The sequence below is a fragment of the Penicillium daleae genome (assembly GCF_028827525.1).
Source record: "Penicillium daleae strain IBT 16125 chromosome Unknown utg000009l_segment0_segment0, whole genome shotgun sequence".
NCBI lineage: Eukaryota > Fungi > Ascomycota > Eurotiomycetes > Eurotiales > Aspergillaceae > Penicillium > Penicillium daleae.
Genome location: NW_026623157.1, coordinates 687,252 through 705,415, shown reverse-complemented (window position 1 = coordinate 705,415; position 18,164 = coordinate 687,252). Strand labels below are relative to the sequence as shown.

At 51.0% G+C, this 18,164-nt stretch overlaps 7 protein-coding genes across 7 annotated transcripts; 5 read left to right on the top strand and 2 right to left on the bottom strand.

Moving 5' to 3' along the window:
* Window positions 1-1,203: 1,203 nt before the first annotated feature.
* N7458_011464 (uncharacterized protein) lies at window positions 1,204-3,213 on the bottom strand (the record flags this gene model as incomplete). The annotated part of the gene is made up of 1 exon (XM_056914846.1): window positions 1,204-3,213. One exon carries the CDS (start codon window positions 3,211-3,213, stop codon window positions 1,204-1,206), a length of 2,010 nt encoding a protein of 669 aa, XP_056759600.1.
* A 203-nt stretch (window positions 3,214-3,416) lies between these two features.
* Window positions 3,417-4,046, top strand: N7458_011463 (uncharacterized protein; the record flags this gene model as incomplete). The annotated part of the gene is made up of 1 exon (XM_056914845.1): window positions 3,417-4,046. The coding sequence occupies one exon, from the start codon at window positions 3,417-3,419 to the stop codon at window positions 4,044-4,046; it is 630 nt and encodes a 209-aa protein (XP_056759599.1).
* Window positions 4,047-6,651: 2,605 nt separating this feature from the next.
* N7458_011462 (cytochrome P450) lies at window positions 6,652-8,565 on the bottom strand (the record flags this gene model as incomplete). The annotated part of the gene is made up of 4 exons (XM_056914844.1): window positions 6,652-7,091; window positions 7,192-7,800; window positions 7,984-8,275; window positions 8,341-8,565. 4 exons carry the CDS (start codon window positions 8,563-8,565, stop codon window positions 6,652-6,654), a joined length of 1,566 nt encoding a protein of 521 aa, XP_056759598.1.
* Window positions 8,566-9,948: 1,383 nt separating this feature from the next.
* N7458_011461 (putative pyroglutamyl peptidase type I) lies at window positions 9,949-10,974 on the top strand (the record flags this gene model as incomplete). Its single annotated transcript, XM_056914843.1, has 2 exons — window positions 9,949-10,059; window positions 10,225-10,974. 2 exons carry the CDS (start codon window positions 9,949-9,951, stop codon window positions 10,972-10,974), a joined length of 861 nt encoding a protein of 286 aa, XP_056759597.1.
* A 993-nt stretch (window positions 10,975-11,967) lies between these two features.
* N7458_011460 (MOSC domain-containing protein) lies at window positions 11,968-13,119 on the top strand (the record flags this gene model as incomplete). The annotated part of the gene is made up of 1 exon (XM_056914842.1): window positions 11,968-13,119. The coding sequence occupies one exon, from the start codon at window positions 11,968-11,970 to the stop codon at window positions 13,117-13,119; it is 1,152 nt and encodes a 383-aa protein (XP_056759596.1).
* A 764-nt stretch (window positions 13,120-13,883) lies between these two features.
* On the top strand, window positions 13,884-14,366 carry N7458_011459 (uncharacterized protein; the record flags this gene model as incomplete). Its single annotated transcript, XM_056914841.1, has 2 exons — window positions 13,884-13,940; window positions 14,022-14,366. The coding sequence occupies 2 exons, from the start codon at window positions 13,884-13,886 to the stop codon at window positions 14,364-14,366; spliced, it is 402 nt and encodes a 133-aa protein (XP_056759595.1).
* A 2,500-nt stretch (window positions 14,367-16,866) lies between these two features.
* On the top strand, window positions 16,867-18,032 carry N7458_011458 (uncharacterized protein; the record flags this gene model as incomplete). The annotated part of the gene is made up of 3 exons (XM_056914840.1): window positions 16,867-17,330; window positions 17,383-17,672; window positions 17,728-18,032. The coding sequence occupies 3 exons, from the start codon at window positions 16,867-16,869 to the stop codon at window positions 18,030-18,032; spliced, it is 1,059 nt and encodes a 352-aa protein (XP_056759594.1).
* Window positions 18,033-18,164: the final 132 nt, after the last annotated feature.

Genomic DNA, 18,164 nt, shown 5'->3' with positions numbered 1-18,164 from the left:
ACCTCTGGAAAAGGTGGTCAAGGTGAAGTCGAGGGGATGTTGTTGGCTCCAGTACAGCATAGCAAGGATCAGCTATGCTGGTGGAGGAGAATTGCCGAAGAGAAATTATGAGGCGGAAGGTCATCCAGCGCGTGTCGCCTTGCATGGCAAAGTGCTCAGGTTGCTTGGCTGGTAGCAAATAGATACGAGACGGACAACTGCTGGAGACGGTGGCAGAAAGAAATAAAGGAGAGTGGAAAGAAAGTGGCTCGCAGCTAGGCGAGGAAGTAGCAGGCAGCGGGGATTTTTTTTTGCTCGATTTTCGGGTGGAATTTTGCGGAATTTTTTCACGGGTTTTGTTGCATTTTGTCGGTTCGTGATCTATGACCAGAGGTCACAGGAGTCAGAAGGAAGAAATGAAAAGGAAATGATAGATCGGTCCAGTCGATGGAAAGAGAGTGAATGTGCATCAAAGAACGTCAGGTATGGATGGAATTCGAATTTGTACAGCCAGAAATTCCAGTCGTGTCTTCATTCTTCTTTTCGAATCCATGGCACCCACACTGACATCGAAGATGCTGAGTGAAATGAATAGAGGGGGAAGATAATGAAAGTAAGTCCCAATGGGAGTCGGTTGGTCCACTCTTTTGCAGAATCAAATCGATTTAATGCAAGGAGCGACCTGACACGGCGTTCAGGATTGCGATATCCACGACAGACATAGATAGAGGGGTCGCAATATGAGATCCATTCATCGAACAGAACAGATCGTGGACAAGTCGACGCAGTGTACGATTGTTCATCCGACACACCAAATCAGGAGGGACAAAAAGAGCATCACAAAGTTTCTCTTCGGGTGGGGGAGTTGGTAAAAATCATAGTAGTGGGAAGGCAGTCGGTTTTGTTTTTTTGGAGGGGGGTGATAACGCCCAAGCAAACCAGGCTCAGAGCACAGCCTGGCAAGTTGAAAGGAAATCTCGGGCCATCAAAAAGCATATCGTTACATTCGTCAAGGCCGTTGCTGTCATGAGAAAAAAAAACATGCTGCGATTAGGTGAGAGAAGCAATGCGCGACGTGCTTCTCTCGTGTATCGTTCAGGTCGTTATGCAAAGGGTTGAAAAGAGATCTCGCAAATGAACAGGTACCACGATGCAGTCGGAAAATAGAGGGTAGTTGACGGCAGAGAAGAGCAACAGCAGACCAAACAAGCACCAAGCACACAATTACTGGCGCAGGGAGGACATGTTCTGAATCTGCCGACGAATACGCTCGGCATCTGACAGACCCTCCTCGAAGGGGTTCTGCAGCATCGGTGCTGCAGGTTTTTCCTGCTCCTGGGCTGGAGACAGGCTGGTCAATTGGCCGGCATACGGCGCGATGCCGCCATTGGCAAAGGGTTCCGACAGCGAGGGTGCATGTCGGATGAACCTTCCGGGTGCTTCCCGACGCTTGAACCCGGTCTCAGCCTTGAAGGGCGAACCCAGTCGTTTGATGTTCTCCCCGGCGAGGTTCAAAAATTGATTGACAGGGGGTTCGGCGACAGGGGTGGTCTCCTCGGCTTGGGAAGAGATCAGAGAGGAAGGGGGTGAGAAGAGCTGGCCGACGTCCCTTGGTGCCGTTGCACCAGAGGTTGTGGCACCGCGGTTTCGAACGCGAACCCGGCCCTTGCCAATGCTTTGGAACTTGTTCTCACGCAGGAAATGCTCCAAGCGAGTCTGGACTTCGTCATCTTCGGCTTCCTTCTCGTTAATCACGTCGCTAGTAAAGACGTCATCGGTGTCTCGTGGAGTATTCTCCAGGTGAGTCGCCCGACGCAAACGACGGTTAGGAACATGGATCGTCTCCCGTCGGGCTGACTGGGGGACACTTGTGGCGTGACGGCGGGAACCTCCCGGTCCCCATGTACTGTACACGAAAGGCGATCCCAAGCGAGGGGGCACGTTGTGGGGGTCAACAGCAGGGAATTGATAGTGCAGGCTGGGAGGTTGAGGCACTGGCTGAGGAGCATGCGAAACGCTAGGCACAATGTCGTTGTTGAACCACTCCGATCGATCTCCGGGTACCGGCTGCTCGGCGAGCTGAGCCAAAACGTTCGAGTGACTGGTCGAGACAAGGGAAACGCCCAAGTCACGGGTGGCATACGCATTCGTGTTGGCGGCAAAGTCACGAACACGTGGCTCCGAGGGAACACCAAGGGTGTCGGCCACGGGCTCCGGGCTGCGGGACTGCATAATCCGCTGATAGTAAGGCGAAATGGAGAACTTGCGGCGGCACAAATGCTTGAGTCGGCAACGGGTCTTTGCATCCGACCGAGGCCATGCGGGTTGCACGGAGGATTCCCGCACCCGGGGCGTGGAGCTACCGCTTCGATCATTCGATTGGGTCGGGGATGGCTGCGTGAAGGACAGGCGCTTGTTATCCCAGGTGCGCTTCGCACGGCGCGCGACTCTTGCCGTGACGCCCAAGGGCGGGATACTGCCGGGGGTTCTCTTGAACGGAGTTATGGTCGGGTCCTGTAGGTACATTTGATATGTATTCCAAAGATGATTGTCCATCTCGCGAGTCCAAATTCTGTCCTTGACATGGGATCGCTGTACATGCTGTCCCTCGGGAAGGGTGGGAGACTCCGCTCCGGGCTCCTTGGAGAACTCCAGTGGGAAGTGGTTGTCGAAGGCGTCGCTCTCCACGCTCGTGCAGCTTCCTCCTACAGAGGGGCGCGAGGCGAAAGTCTCGACAGACTCGCAAGAAGAATCCGAGCACGCAGTCCCAGGGCGTCTGATATCACGTGCCAAGCCCGGAGTCTCATCCCAGGAAGGCCACATCTGCTCTGACTCGTTGCCATCGAACGGCGTACCGCGAATCTGGGCCGGGGGAGTCTTAAAGAGCAATCGCTGGCGAGGAGGTGCAAGGTAGCGATCGTCATTGGCGAGATCTTCGGAGTAAGTCGCGTGCGAGGGCGAATTTCCCTGCGGGTACTCGATAGACGGCACGGGGACATCCTGAGAAGCGTGCGAACCTTGGAATCGAAAGAGGTCCAAGTTGATCCGCTCGCAGACGTCAGTGCCGGAGCGGACGCGCACGCGAGGCAAACGGCAACTGGAGAAAGAATGGCGTGGTGGTGGCGGGACTTCGATCTGAGCGGTCTCCCGTTCCGGCGTCTTGGGCTCATCAGTACTGAGAGACGGGAAGGTAAAGTTCTTAGGAAGCGTTCGCGAAAGCTGACGCTGAGCCATGATGGTAAGCGTGGGTGGTGAGCTCCGCTCGCTGGTATGTGGGGAACGATCAATTCGAAGCGGAGGAGAAGGGTTGGAGAAGGTGTGGGTTTAAGTGACGCGGCTGTGGGAGGGAGATGTTACAGCTCGAGCGATCGCGATGAGGGTAACGGGGTCGTGAATCGTCAAGAGAAAAGGAAAAGAAAGGTCGAACGAGAGCGAAGATGGTCAGGCGTGTCAAGGAAATGGACAGTGTATGTGACAGGGCGTGCAGTCAGTTCCAGAATTCAGTCGATCTAGTGTTCTGGGTGGTTCCTGCGGAATGCGCCAACTGGGATATCGCGGATATCTGGAATATCGGGCGATCACAGCTGCGACTCCATCCCGGCGAATGCGAAGGGAGAGGAGGGAGCCGTCATTACCGAACGCCAGACAAGATACAAAAGAAACTGCGATATTTGACTCGCGAGAGAGAAGAGGAAAAGGGGGTTGGGGAGGGTAGGAGAAGGGAAGGGGGGTGGGTGGAAGGAGGAGGGAAGAGGAGAGTAGAGGTGAGAGGAAGTGAGCGAGAGAGAGAAGAGGAGGTGTGGTTGGGCGCCAGTAGTGAGGCGGACGGGGGGGAAGAGAAAGGCGAAAAGGCCCTGAGGAACGGGCGCGGACGGGCAGGGACGGGCGGAACGGGGCCAGTTTGGTCTCAGTCGGTGGACTGGTGGACTCGGTCCTGCGCTGGTACCACTAGCGAGGGTACCCAGTACCCCCTCGTTGGCCGGGGCCAACACTCAATCCGGCGGTATCGAGTACCGGACTGGCCAGTCCTACGGGCGGCCCACCTCGCCTGCGCTACTCGCGACTAGAAAACTCGTTCCTAGACATGCTTCCCAACTGTCGCTAGCTACCAAGTAAGTTAGTTTCTTTTCGCTTGTTCCCCCTCCCTTCCTTTCGCCTTGACACCATCCAACGAGTCCGGGAGTTTTCGTGTTGATTTCTCGGCCTGCTCGAGGAATGTGTCGGTTTGTTTAGATCTTCCTCGAGTCCTTCCTGAGTCGAGAAGCTGCAGCCTGGACCTTACTTGATGCACGCTGCAGCTTGATCAAGAGGATGATTGCATTACGGAGGCTTTCGTACTGGGGATGAAGGGTCATACATCGTACATAGTACAGAGCACCAAGAATTCATAGTATACTACGGAGTATACCAGAGTACGGAGTATAGTTTGGATAGAATACGTAGTAGGACATTTTGCTAATATCTCAATCACCGCAGCTTCTATACTCCGTACCTCACATTGAAATGATTGCATTGCATCCTTAGATCCCAAGAATAGCTCCAATCCTTCATAGTGTGTTCCACCATAAAAATGAGGGGGCTGGGGAGGAACTAGTACCCCAATGCCGCTTCACACCACCCAGCCCACGACCACCCCTCCCCAAGTCCAAAGCTGATGCCAATATCTGACCCGTCTCTGTATGGTCAATTGTGGATGAACCGATATCACCAGATAAGCGAGGCTTGCGGGATGAAGTCCAGAATATAGATTTCCAGTACGGAGTACGGAGGACAGTGTGCTTATAGTATGCCTATGGAGTCCTACAAGTCCATCCCACCGTCCTTAGTCTTCCAATATCACATCTTGAATCTTTCCAAGTTTCCCCCAGTGGGCCCCCTTCCCCTCCCTGCAAGGGACCCAAACCCAAACCCAAGCAAAACTGATCCTCCCGCGAACGGTCACGCTACCTGCGTCGGGTGATCAGCTTAGTACGTTAGTGATGTCCATTGCAGCTCGACCTTGACCTTTACGGGAGGGGGAGACTTTGAGTTTGAGTACAGTAGAATAAAAGTGGCGGGGACTGGGTGAAATCATTGGCACGAGCAGCTGCCCATAGCTTTGAATTTACAGTACGGAGTACATGGTACTCTACGATCTATACGGAGTATGTACTTGTTACTCCCTTACGCCAGTCTACAAACTCACCACTATGGACCACTAATCATGAAGTAGTAGTAAAATCAATCGAGCGTACTACCAACCACTCTCTCAAAATCCAATCCCAAATACAACCACAATCACCAACAACCTCCCAATTCCCCTTCGCCAATTGTGCGGTGAACAAAAACAACCCCACCACTAGCCAATCTAGCCCACTAGGGACGGGACCGCCGGACCGTTGCCCACAGACCAGCACCTGAACCTCCCCCCAAGGCCCAAGCCAAAAGCCAAAGCCCACCAACCAAGAAAACCCGTGGATCGGGACTCGGGAAGGGGAGAGGGGGTGGCCCCGATCATCACCAATGAAAGCTTGAACCTTTTTTTGAAACTGGAAAAGAGGGAAGAGAGGGCAAAGTGGGAAAACGGGAAAGTCCAATATAACCCTTTTGGGAGGGGACACGCGTAGCGCGTCGAGGACGCGTCGCGTGACGCGGTGTTTGTGACGGGTATTGGGTTCGTGAATTCGTGGTGTTGAGTGGGGTATTTTTGGTATTTGGATTGGATTGGTACAGAAGTGTTGAAGCTGTGTGGGTCCGCTTAAGAGAGAGATGGTGGAGTTCCGCTTACGATTTTGTCCATCGTGTCCAGTCCACTGGAATTTGGTGACCTGAGTCATAATTAAATACCAGTAACTAACTATTATTATTATCTTTTCGGTAACAAGATTAAGGATCTCATCGTCTTCGAGACTTGTACCGAGTATATATACTTATAAGTATGATACTCGAGATGACAACCTTATAGTTGGAGTCAACATACTACAGTATACTCCGCTCATTATTAGTGCGATGAGGACCCTACTGCAGGATTTTGAGTGTCCGTGCTACAGTATCGCGATCACGATCATGTGGAACTGAACCACAAGAGAAAAGAAGCCACAGCGGGACCTTCTACCATCCCACTTCTATGCACGAGTATCTACGTATAGTAAAAGCTTAGTGTGCTGATAGCAACTAAGAATGCACTCACTTCTTCTTCTTCTCTTCTTGCCTTCCTCCATTACCTTAATACAAAGTATCCAAGAACTTCATAGACGATGTGCTATATATCTACCACCTATCTCACTTTAAGCCCGCGTACACCGCTATTGACGGCACCAAGCATCTATTGCCGAAACTCTGTCTCACGGCCCGTGAAGCTACCAGAGCAAGTTTAACGAATTAACGCTATCAGGTTCCGCAAGTACAAGTATAGCCTGATAGCCTGATGCATAGGAAGCATTATATATAGGGGACAGATGTAGATGACGAGATCCCAACTTTGCCTGTTCCTTAGCTGGGTTTTATAGTAGGATGTTGACGCTTGAGGCGCAGAGTGTAAACGATACTCAAAAGTCATATTGTATTGTACTAATCAATGCTCATGATGCATAAAATCAACATCAAGAACTTTTTGAATCATCCCACCTCCATCCACATCAAGGACTATACACCACTCAATCCCCTTCCATCTCTCCTTCGAATTCTTTCCTCCTACTCCCCCAACGCCCTAAGATCCACCCCGGGCACCCTCCCTCTAAACAACAACTCAACACTCGGATCCGCAATACTCTCCGTCCCAACCTCAAAATTCCTCGGTCTCCCCACCACACTCTTAAACTTCCAGTCATACTTCAACAACAAATGCACCAGCAGGATCTTCGTCTCATTAGCCGCGAAAAACCGGCCCGGACACGCATGTCGTCCATGCCCGAAGCCAAAGTTCTCGCTCGTCGTAGTGACGAGTTGGTGCCGGTGCTCGTGGCCCGGTTCCTGTCGCTTTTTGTAGAAGCGGAAGCCGTCGTAAACGGAGGCGTTGGGGTAGACGGAGTCGTCTTCGTTGATGTGTGCGGACACGGCGATGGTGGCGCCGCGCGGGATTATTGTGCCGTCGGAGAGGGGGATTGGGGCCAGGGCGGCGCGGTTCATGGATACTGTGGGTGAAAGGTAGAGGGTAAGTTAATATGATGCATTGACAGAGCATTGGGACACGAAACGGAAAACGGATACGGGTCAGGATGGGAGGAAACGTACCGATGCTCACGGGATTAATTCGCTGCGACTCCTTGATAACACTATCCATAAGCTTCAGCTTCAGCAAACTGGTCTTCTTCAACGACTCATCCTCCGCCAAAACAGCCTTGATCTCCTCCCGCAGCGGCTCAATATACTCCGGATACGCCGCAAGATCATACACGACGTTCGTCAGCAGATTAGACGTAGTATGAATCGCCGCCAGCGCCAATCCGACCTGCTCACGCGGCCGATCAGACACCGACCCATACGCCGTGGATAGTTCATCCAGCCAATCCAGGGCATCGGCGCGGCGCGGCGCACTCTCCGAAGCAAGCTGGCCCTCTTTGGCGAGGGTGCGATTCTCAATTTCCTGGGCAACGATGGCCCGCGCGACGGCAAAATGCTGCCGCAGCTTTTGACAGCTTGGCATGAACCAGTGGACTAGGGGCCGGAGCACGGAGGGCCACATGCGCAGGGCGCGGGCGGCGAGGAAGGCGTCGATTGTGTAGTTGACCGAGACGTCGAGCCAAGCTGGGTCGCGGCAGACGGTCTCGCCCATGAAGACGAGGGTGGACAGGCGGGCGATTATGTGCGGGACTTTGTGGGAGAAGTTGTATGAAGTCCATTCTGCGAGGGAGTGTCAGCCAGCGTGGACATTAAGCTAGATGATGCGGGTTAGGGGATACTGTACCGTCTGATGGGGGAAGGTCTCTTTCACCGTCGCGGCCGTCTCGATGGAGAGTGGGATTGTCAATGAGCCTGGTCGATGTCAGGGATGCACTTTCTCGGAACATATAGGGGTTTGCATACCGAGTGCTTGGGTTAGCTTGATTCGCACCGTGTCCAGGATTACCCTCGAAGCACCGGCGGGGTGGAAAGCCTCGAACCCGGCGATTCGATCCTCGAAGAAGTTCTGGCTATGGTCAGTCTGATGTTCTGTGCCCATGTTCTGGGCGATTGATGTGATGAAGATGGTGTAACCTACCTTCTTCGTGGCAAGCTCAAAGTCCAAGTGAGGGTGACTCTTGATCTCATCGACGTATTTGGGGTGCAAGACGATCAGTGGCCGTGTTGTCGCCATGACCTGGAAGACGCTGACGCCCTGTTCATCCTCGTGAGTATTTAGCGCTTGATATCTGATAGAGGAGAACCCAACGAAGGTCCTACCTTGGCGAATCCCTCCGCGATCAGAGCTCTTGCGGCCTCGGCGAACCGTGCTTTGGCCTTTTTATTCGACAGGTCCCACCATTTCTTGCCGACTAGGGGCACCCGTCCGTAAGGGATCTCATCAGCCAGATCCTGCCAGAAGCTGGAGATGAAAAAGACGAAGACAGCCACGCACAGAGCCTGGATTAAGTAGGGTGTTGTCAAGAGCTCTGCTAGGAGAGCCATGGTCAGCCAGCTCTGAAGCTAAAAGATGTCGAGCACAGAGTGATTGAAGTCAGTTCAGGGAAGGAAGAGACGATCTGCACAAGTCGAGGTTATTATTCTCTCGAGGAACTCAGTCTGTTCGCCTGCCGAATAAAAGGACTTTATAGGAACAAGGACCATGCAGGGCTTATTTTCTGCGCTCGGGCCAGTCAGAGCCGATGTGTTGTCGATTACTCGACTAGTAGAGGATCGCATTGTAAGATTGTGAGATCGTCATCGGGAGCAGCGCAGCCGAAGCATTGAGGCTGCGACCCCATCAGCGCCACAGCCGGAAGCTCGACCAACCGAGAGTCGACTGATGGAAAGCAACACTAGCGAGTTTAGGGCAAGGCTCGGAATCGGCAGACTCCGAAGAGAGTACCGATTATGGTAAATAGTATGCTCGATAGTAGTTTGGATTAAAAAGTGGTCGGATAATTCGGTGGCTTAAGGCTAAGCTTAACCTTGTTGTGGAGTAGGCGACAACTCTTTGCAGTTGTTGCATTACCTTAGGTATGTAAATGAAGATGGACTTTAGAAAGAGGAATGCGAGAACGAGAGTGTGCAGAATCGATCACTGCCTGATTAGGCAAATCGAGAGGGTTTGGCAGGGGGTTGGGGGGGATCCACTCGGTAAATACGAGGAAATACGCAGTGCAGCAATGGGAGATCAAGGATGAAGGTGGTTGTAGTCCGATCTCTTCGATTTAGAATCGTCTGTGCGTGGGTTGGTCTGTTGATGAATAGGGACTAACGGGGGACTCGAGGAGTGAGGATTGGTGAGCGGATGGGTTGGGTTGCCGAGGAAGGTCTCACGGCCGATGTCAGAGTGAGACATGATTTGGTCGGGCATGTTCGACGAGCATGAAGGTATACATATACCATGTTAGGGTTAGATACATCATTGTAGCTATGCTCTCGTCAGAATTAAGGTGCTGGTGACGATCATAATAGTCATGGATACCTAGGGTCATCCGGCTCTACTTAAGTCAAGTCATAGTCGACAACTCTATGGCTGGAGATATGATATAGCTCTGGTTATTTCTCCTTACTACCTAGCTCACTACCAAGTAGTTCAGTAGCTAAAGCTCTCATCATTATTGGGTAACAACCTCTTAACGTTAGTCCCAAGTATCAACCCAAAAAGTATAACTTCGGGTCTCCAAAGTATACCTGACCAATCAGCACCGAGTCCCCGCATTCCCGCATTCAGCCCAGTCCCCGCAGTGAGTCTCTCTCTGTCTCTTTACCTTCTCCTCCGTTCTTTCTTCTCTTCCTTTGACCTCCATCCTCCTCTGTGATACCTCACTTCCACTACGTCCTCTACATCTCTCCCCCTTATAAATACACCCCGATACACTCACCATGGGAGACTACGGCCCCGTGGTCCCGCCTACCCACTCCTCCCTGGTGGGCCAGCCCTCCCCGTCCCCGCAGGGTTCCAACGAGATCTCCGTGCTTGTAACGGGATTTGGCGTAAGTGTCTGCCCACTGACGTACAACTGATCTGCACCGGATCGCTGCTGTTTCCGATCCCGAGACCACCACATCATCAGTGATCCCTCGCATCTACATCCCATCCACAATTCCGTCCCCTGGTCAGTTCATGTAAGACGAAGACTAACTCGAACCCCCCTCCAGCCCTTCAAAACCAACCTTGTCAACGCTTCCTTTCTAATCGCTTCCTCTCTTCCTCCTTCATTCACCTTCTCATGCAAAGACGCCGATGATTCAAATGACGAGCGCCGCATCTCCCTCCATGTCCACCCATCCCCCATCCCCGTTGCATACGCAACCGTCCTGGAAACTCTGCCCGTAATCCTGGAAGAATACGCAGCGGCCCACGACGGGCGACGTCCCGATCTAATCATCCACATCGGTATCGCCTCGCCCCGGCCCTACTACTCGGTCGAATCGCTCGCCCACCGCGACGACTACAACATCACCGATATCGAGGGACGGAACGGGTACGAGGACGGCGAGAAAAGATGGCGCGAGATGGGTCTACCGCCCGTCCTAGTACCCGGCCTTGCAAGCGAAGAAGATATAAAGAGCGCCAGCCAGATATCGAACTCTCCCACAGCCACGGCTACCAGACTTTCCGTGCCCTACCCGCCAGACGAGCACTTCCTGCACGTATGGAAGACTTTGGCCCCGGAGAACCTGGACCTGCGCGTCTCGCAGGACCCAGGACATTATCTGTGCGATTTTATTTTCTACACCAGTCTGTCGCTGGCGAAGAGGCAGGGCGCGGACCGGAACGTGCTCTTCTTACATGTTCCCGGTAACGCGGAGGATGCGGATATCGAGCGTGGTCGGAATGTTGCGCTCGCGCTGATTAAGGCTATGGTTACATGCTGGATTGATGAGAAGCGGAAGAGCTCTGCGTGATAGTTTATGAGTATATCTTCCATATTCATATAGTGTGCATTGGAGTATGTAGGGGCATGTCCCTGGTGTAAGGCTGCCCTGGGAGCCTTTTTGAGAATGAGCGCTTGCGTTGAGGTAGGTAATTTTTTGGGTCTTTTCTGGATTTGCATCTGTTGCAGACTGGGTTCTGTGGCAAGGTTATGATGTCTCTCGGGTTTTACATTGGTTCGTTCGCATGTGGTTTGCGCATGTATTTGCATCATAGCTTGAGTATATGATTTACTTTTTCCTGTCGTTTTCTCTGGGCTTTACTTGGTAATCTTTAAAGATACTCCCTCTAGGTCTGTATCACTCTCGTCCTGTACCTACGTACAAGGGAGCAGTGACCGATCTCAGGGCTTGAGTACAAGCAGAAACGAGTATGCAAAACCTTGGCGCCAGCAGTCAAGTATCAAGTCATCTCAACGGCCTCAGTAACTGCCAACGTTTAGATATGCAGGATCGGACATATTCACTGCAATAGACAAGCACATACATCCCAGATTGATCATGTGACCGTGGGGTACAGCTGACCTTTGACTTTAGATAACACCTTATTAATATTGTTTCAAGTTTAAATGCCACCCTACTGCTTAATGATCTATACCGATAAATTTTCTTCCTCTATCTTAGTTGCGATATCAACTCATCTCGTGTTTTGGATATCTTCCATTGTCTGGCCCCAGGCACCGAGGCGGCCAGCGTCGGCAAAACGGCAAGAACGAGTCCTTATCAATCCCTCGGCAAGCCCTGCAGAACCGACTCTTTCATAAAATACATATACCTGCATACATTGACTAGTCATATCTCTGTAATATTTGAAACATCTGGTAAGACAGACTCCAAACGTAAGTACAGGGCCAGAGTGGAGAACCCTGAGGTAATAACCCGATGACTCCAAGTATATCCCCAAAATTCATTTCTCTCCCTTCCACCCAACCCAGCTCTCACATACCACAATCTACAATCACAACCATGCTGGATATACATCCAACCCCACCACTAGTAGCTCTCGTCCTCGGACTCCTGCTTTTACTTCCCCTCCTCCTCACCCCCCAATTGAAAGGATGGACCAAGCAATCCTCATCCTCACTGCTAGCACGCCTGAACCAACTCTGGCGCTGGCACCGTCAGTCCAGTGAAATCGTCTCGCTGCGCATGTACCCCATAAAATCCTGCCGTGGCTTCGAGGTCCAATCTACCACCCTCAAAGAACACGGCCTTGATCTTGATCGGCGCTGGATGCTGGTTGATGCGTCGACGCGCGAGTTTTTGACTATTCGTCAGATCCCGGATATGACTCGTATCGGGACGGGGTTAAGTGCTGATGGAACTGAATTGGTAGTTACCATTCCATCCAAGACTACTGCCAATACTACCGCTGCCGACAAGCCTGCGGTTAATACCGTCCGTGTTCCCTCTCATCCATCTACAGAATGGCTGGAGGCTAACACGGCGGTGGCCCCGGTTAAAATTTGGGACAACGACACGGATGGATACATCTACAGCGATGCTATCAATGCTCCGTTCTCAGAGTTCCTGGGCCGCCCCGTTGCATTGGTGTACAAGGGTCCCACACCGCGCGTGCTGAAAGGCAACGGCGCTCCCAAGCTGCTAGGCCGTGTCCAGAGCACCGGTTTCCCCGACGTATTCCCTATTCTGATTGCTTCGGAAGCATCACTGGCCGAATTGAACACCCGCCTTCGTCGCATCGACGTCGACCCAATCACCGTCGAGCGGTTCAGGCCGAATATCATCGTCCGTGGCGAAACACCCTGGGTCGAAGATTCATGGAAGACAGTCCGCATTCGCAATGCACCTAAGAAGTCGGGCTTAGACACCAGCGGTACTCCCAAACAGAAGGTCAACCACGCACCAATTGATCTGGACATCGTTGCTCGCTGTGCGCGCTGTCAAGTACCGAATGTCGACCCGGATTCCGCGGCGAAACATAAGAGGCAGCCGTGGGATATGCTGGTTTCATATCGTCGTGTTGATGAGGGGATCAAGTATAAGCCTTGTTTTGGGATGTTGGCTGCGCCGAGGAGTGAGGGGCTTGTGGAGGTGGGGATGAAATTGGAGGTTTTGGAGGAGACGACTCAGCATCGGTATATTACTGGGTTTTGAGGTGTTGGCGGGTTTGCAGAGGACAAGAGTTGAGATATGTGTTACTCGGTGACATTTCTCCTAGGTCTGTTACAACTAGAACATAGGGAGCTGTGAAACCTATCGACGCCAAAAATGATAGCCTCTCCCGCCAGAAAATGGTTGCCTTCCTACCCGCAACTTTAGATGGAGGCGTAGCTGAGCTGGTGGTAAATTAAGCATGTTAGCCCGATCCTGTCCGTTACTATTGATTGATCGACGGTCCCTCCATATTCATAATTCCTCGTATAAACTAGCCAGCGCCACTTGCATTTACCGCCACAATGGGGCTCTCGTGGCTATATCGTAAAACTTATGACTTACGTTTAATCTGAGTTCGGGCTATTAGAATATGATCGCTGCCGGGTAGATCCATGGCACCATGTGGAGTCCTTCCATTGGGTGATAGATCGGTACTAATTAAATAATCAGGCCTTATCGCATTAGCCTCTGCAGTCACGAGGTCTTTCAGTCAATAGTGCTCTGTATAGTTCTTGTAGCTGAAGGTAGATCCTCTAGAATCAGTCTGGTATCACTTTTAGAATCAATCTCATTGTACGGAGGGCCTTTCAATGGGTTTAGGATCGGTCCGCCCCGGGATAGTCAAACCAACCTAGTTCTTTCAGCTTCAGCCTACTCCTTTGGACAGTCCCTTCGAGCTGCCTAGAAAGATGTAGCTGCTATCCCCGGTCTGTCCCAACACCACACCTTCTCTGATCCCATTGTCTATTCGAATATCAAGCAAAATGAATTTCTCCGCTACCGTCCTCCTCCTGGCATCCCTTACCAGTCTGACGCATGCCGTGCGTACATACCGTCCCTATCTGATCAAATCAGCCGAGAACAACCTATTCCTGAAAGAATCATGAGGTGACTTCTGGAAGGGGGACCTTAAATTTGGCCGCCTCGGAGTCGATGATAGCGTCGATTTTTCATTTGAGCCAGCCTACGGCAATCCTGGTTTCTACCATATCGCCCAAAACACAGGATTCCAAGCACGTTACGTCTACTGCGATCCTCCGGAGAGTGGAACTGTTTGCTACTTAACTCCATTCGTTGACCTCAATCTTCGTCAGAAGTTTGAGCTTGTCGATCCTGATGGGCAGACTATGTTCAGTGACCCGGACTCTGGATTGGTTTTGAGCAACGAGAAAGATGTCCTCAAAATGGCTTTCCCTACCGGTGGGAATGATCAGAGATTTATTCTGACCGAAGATGATGGCCCATAAGTATTCTGAATTATGGAACCTTTTTGGGGAGAACTACCGTACTGACTGGATGCTATTAGGCGTGATTGTGTTCACAATGTTTGTGAGTCGTGATTGATTTCCGGGCTAGGCGATGGGAAAGGAAGTACTTGCTTGATAGAAGGCGCTCTTCAAGGGGTTCTATGTCATCTTCAGGCACAAGATTGGGGAGGAAGCACCGCACATATTTCCTGTAATCAGTTCCCTTTTTTTTATGATTGGATCGCGTATCAGAATACCTGAGCAATAATGTAATTGCATGATTCATCCACTTCCTACATCACTTTCTATACCACATCCTCGTCACCTTAGTCCTCCTCATCTTCTTCTGTAACTGAAAAACACCATACAGAAACGCCTCCGGTGTCGGCGGACAACCCGGTACATAAACGTCCACGGGCACGATCCTATCCACCCCCCTCACAACACTATAACTATAATGATAATAGCCACCCCCATTCGCACAACTACCCATGCTTATGACCCACTTTGGATCCGGCATCTGGTCGTAGCACTGGCGGAGCGCTGGGCCCATTTTGTTCGTCACGGTGCCTGCTACGATCATCACGTCGGCTTGTCGCGGGGAGGCACGGAAGATTATACCGAGACGGTCTTGGTCGTAGCGGGGCATGGAGACTTGCATCATTTCGATGGCGCAGCAGGCGAGGCCAAAGCTTAGGGGCCAGAGGGAGCCTTGGCGAGCCCAGTTGACTATTTGGTCGAATGTTGTCCTATGCCAGAGCAGGTGTTAACTTTTTCCATATTTCGAGGGATTGAAAGGGGATGTACTGACAAGACATGTTCTGCTGTGTTGTTTGGTGCGATTAGATTAGTCGATATCGCAGTCTTAGAGCCGGGAAATTGTTTCTTCAGAGATTCTCGGGCCTCGATTGTTTTGGATGTTGAATATTGTTGCTGCATGCTCCGATTCTCGAAGACGGTGCTCGACACAAAGTGTTGTGATTGTAACAAGGCAGTGGAATTTCTCGCCCAAAGGGACACTGAAAAGCGTCAATCGATTCGTTTAGTGAATGTAGCGAAGGGCAAATAAAGTGAATACCTTGAAGTGCCTTTGAAAAGTGGCTGAGAGCCATTGCTCCAGGTTGAATGTATCAATGCTCGAAGGTCGAGGACTGTACTCGACAAAGACAAAATCGATGTCTCAGAGAGGGGATAAATGAGGACAATGAGAAAGCTAGGTATAGAATGACATTGAAAATCAAGGACAGGGCGTGTCATTTGGATGGAAATTCATTTCACAAAGTTGTGTTATATACTTGGTCCTGCTGCGCGGTGGGTTTTCCCGACAATGTGGGTTTTCCCGACTATCTTTCAAGTCGTCCCACCAGTCCCGAATGAACAAGTAGAATTGCGCATAATACGTGGGATCTTCTAAAAAAATATAAAAATCACAATCAAATGAATCGATTGGGAGATCAAAGTGTCGCGCCCCCAAGGGATCTCTCTTCCATGCAAGGCTGGCTGGTCGGTCTGGTAAACGGTCGCGATGCGGCGAAACCTTGGGAGAGCCACGAATTGCATGAACGTCAACCCACTTCTCCTTCTCTTCTCCTTACCATCATCGAGGCAATCTCCAACATGCCTACTTCGGTCTCAGCGCCAGTGCATCAATGTCACAAATGTGCCCGGCCTTTCTCTAGTATCAGTCATTTACGACGACACGAGGCAAACCGTAAGACTCGAAAATCACTGTTCAAACTTGCAAGACTGACAAGATCAACTCCAGACTCTTCTAAGAGACCTGCCGTGTGTGAATTTTGTGATCATCAATTTGTGCGAAGGTATAGTCATTCCTTATACTGCATTGATTCTCCTTTCTGACTTATCATTCTATAGTGATGTCTTGCTCCGTCACTCGAAAACCTGCAAGCAGAAAGGTAACCGCCCAATAGGGCCGGTAACGCGCGGCAGGAAGCGCAAAGCCTGCGATGGTTGCGCACTAGCCCGTGTAGCTTGCGATGGGGACTCTCCTTGTGAGACTTGTTTGTTCAAGGGGATAGCTTGCTCATACAGTTCTGTCAAGCGGTCGCAAACTACCGGTCAAGCCAGCCATAGTCAGGAGACCCGTGAATCGTGTGCTCGAGGGCATGCGAATAATTCAGGCGCAGAAAGTCTTCAAGGGTCCCAGCGGCGAATATCAGTCTCCTTCCTCCTTAACTGTCCGCACGACTTTCACCGACTGTTAGCAGGACAACAAGATGGTGGTCCATTCGGACCTAGGAGCACCTCGGGCCAATTCACAGAGACATGGCCCTTTCTTTTCCACACTTTCATAAATCCGTCGGCCTTAGATGCAACTTCTCAAGATTCCAGCTTGTTATACGGGCTAGATAACTATCCGAGCTTGTCAAGAACAAGCGAAGAGATCTTTCGTTGTCTCGATCAGGCTCCTCTTTCATGCACTCAGGACTTGGACTCCTGCCGGACCAGAACCCGTGCATTCGTCTCAGAGGCAAATATTATGCGCTTCGTGAATGCGTTCTTTCAGTATGCATACAGCAGCAATCCATTCATCCACAAGGCCTCGTTCAACGTCAACACTGCATCCCGACACCTCGTCCTGGCTATATTACTATACGGCTTAACTTATTCATCTGTTGAGCACGCTTCAGCCTATAGCGAATATTACGATGTGGTTGAGTATCTTATCTTTGAGGGTCCTGAGTTCCAGCAACTCTTGAAACAAGAGAAACATCCGGTCCTTTCTACGGCAATCATACAGCTTATTCAAGCGGCGATACTCATCATCGAGCTACAAGGCTCACAGGCTAAGTTGGAAATAAAGAGACGAATCCGAGTCCAGAGACTGCCAGCTTTGATATTTGTGGTTCGATTGTTGAATCTTACAAAGTTTGTCAATAGTACCGTCCTTGATGGGAACGTTACCACTTTAGAGGAACATATGCACAAAGAGACTCTTGTGAGGTTAGCTGTGTCTTTCAGTCGTGCAGTCGTGATTTACTAACGAATGAGGTAGAGTCATGGCGTGGGTTTATCTTCTTGACGCTCATTGTGTCATCTTCTACCACTCCCCTCCCCAGCTAAGGCTCTGTGAAGCAATTTTTGGCCTGCCCATGCACGATGGTATCTTTGATGCGGTCGACCCAGCCGAAGCAAGCGATACTACTCTGAATAAATCATCTCAAGCACCACCGTTGACTCTTCGATCGGTAGTAAAACGATTGATGGATGACAAGTCAATTGACCTTGAAGGGGAGGAAATTCAACAAATTGAGAGTCTCCTCGGGCTCTTCCTTATCTTAAGCGGTATGACGGCTAAACCCATTCTTCTATAAGATTCACAAAACTGACGTTCTCATAGCACTTCACTGCGTCTTATTTGACCTCCAGGCACTTGCGATCATCACAAATACTCGAGAACCTCTGAAACCTATTGAACGTGCTCTGGACAGATGGAAGCTCATGTGGGACTCGAGATATGCGGAGCATCAACTGTCATTGATAGGTCCATCGGGGTTCATGGTTCATGCGTTGGAGTTCTGGTGGCTGGCCAAAAAGCTAGTTAAACATCCCCACATCTTCAGCATGAGGGAGGAAGTTGCTGCGGATTCGACAGGTACTTTCCATGAGATGATCAAGAGGCTCAAAGAAATGCAGGCGGAATAAGATGCTTCGCTTGCGCCGGTCGATCAGTTTGTAGTTGAAGCTTCACCTGGGATAGACTCAAAAAGCCATTACCTATAACGAGACCTGAAAATTACTCATATTACTCATCTGAGAATCATGGAACATCTTGCA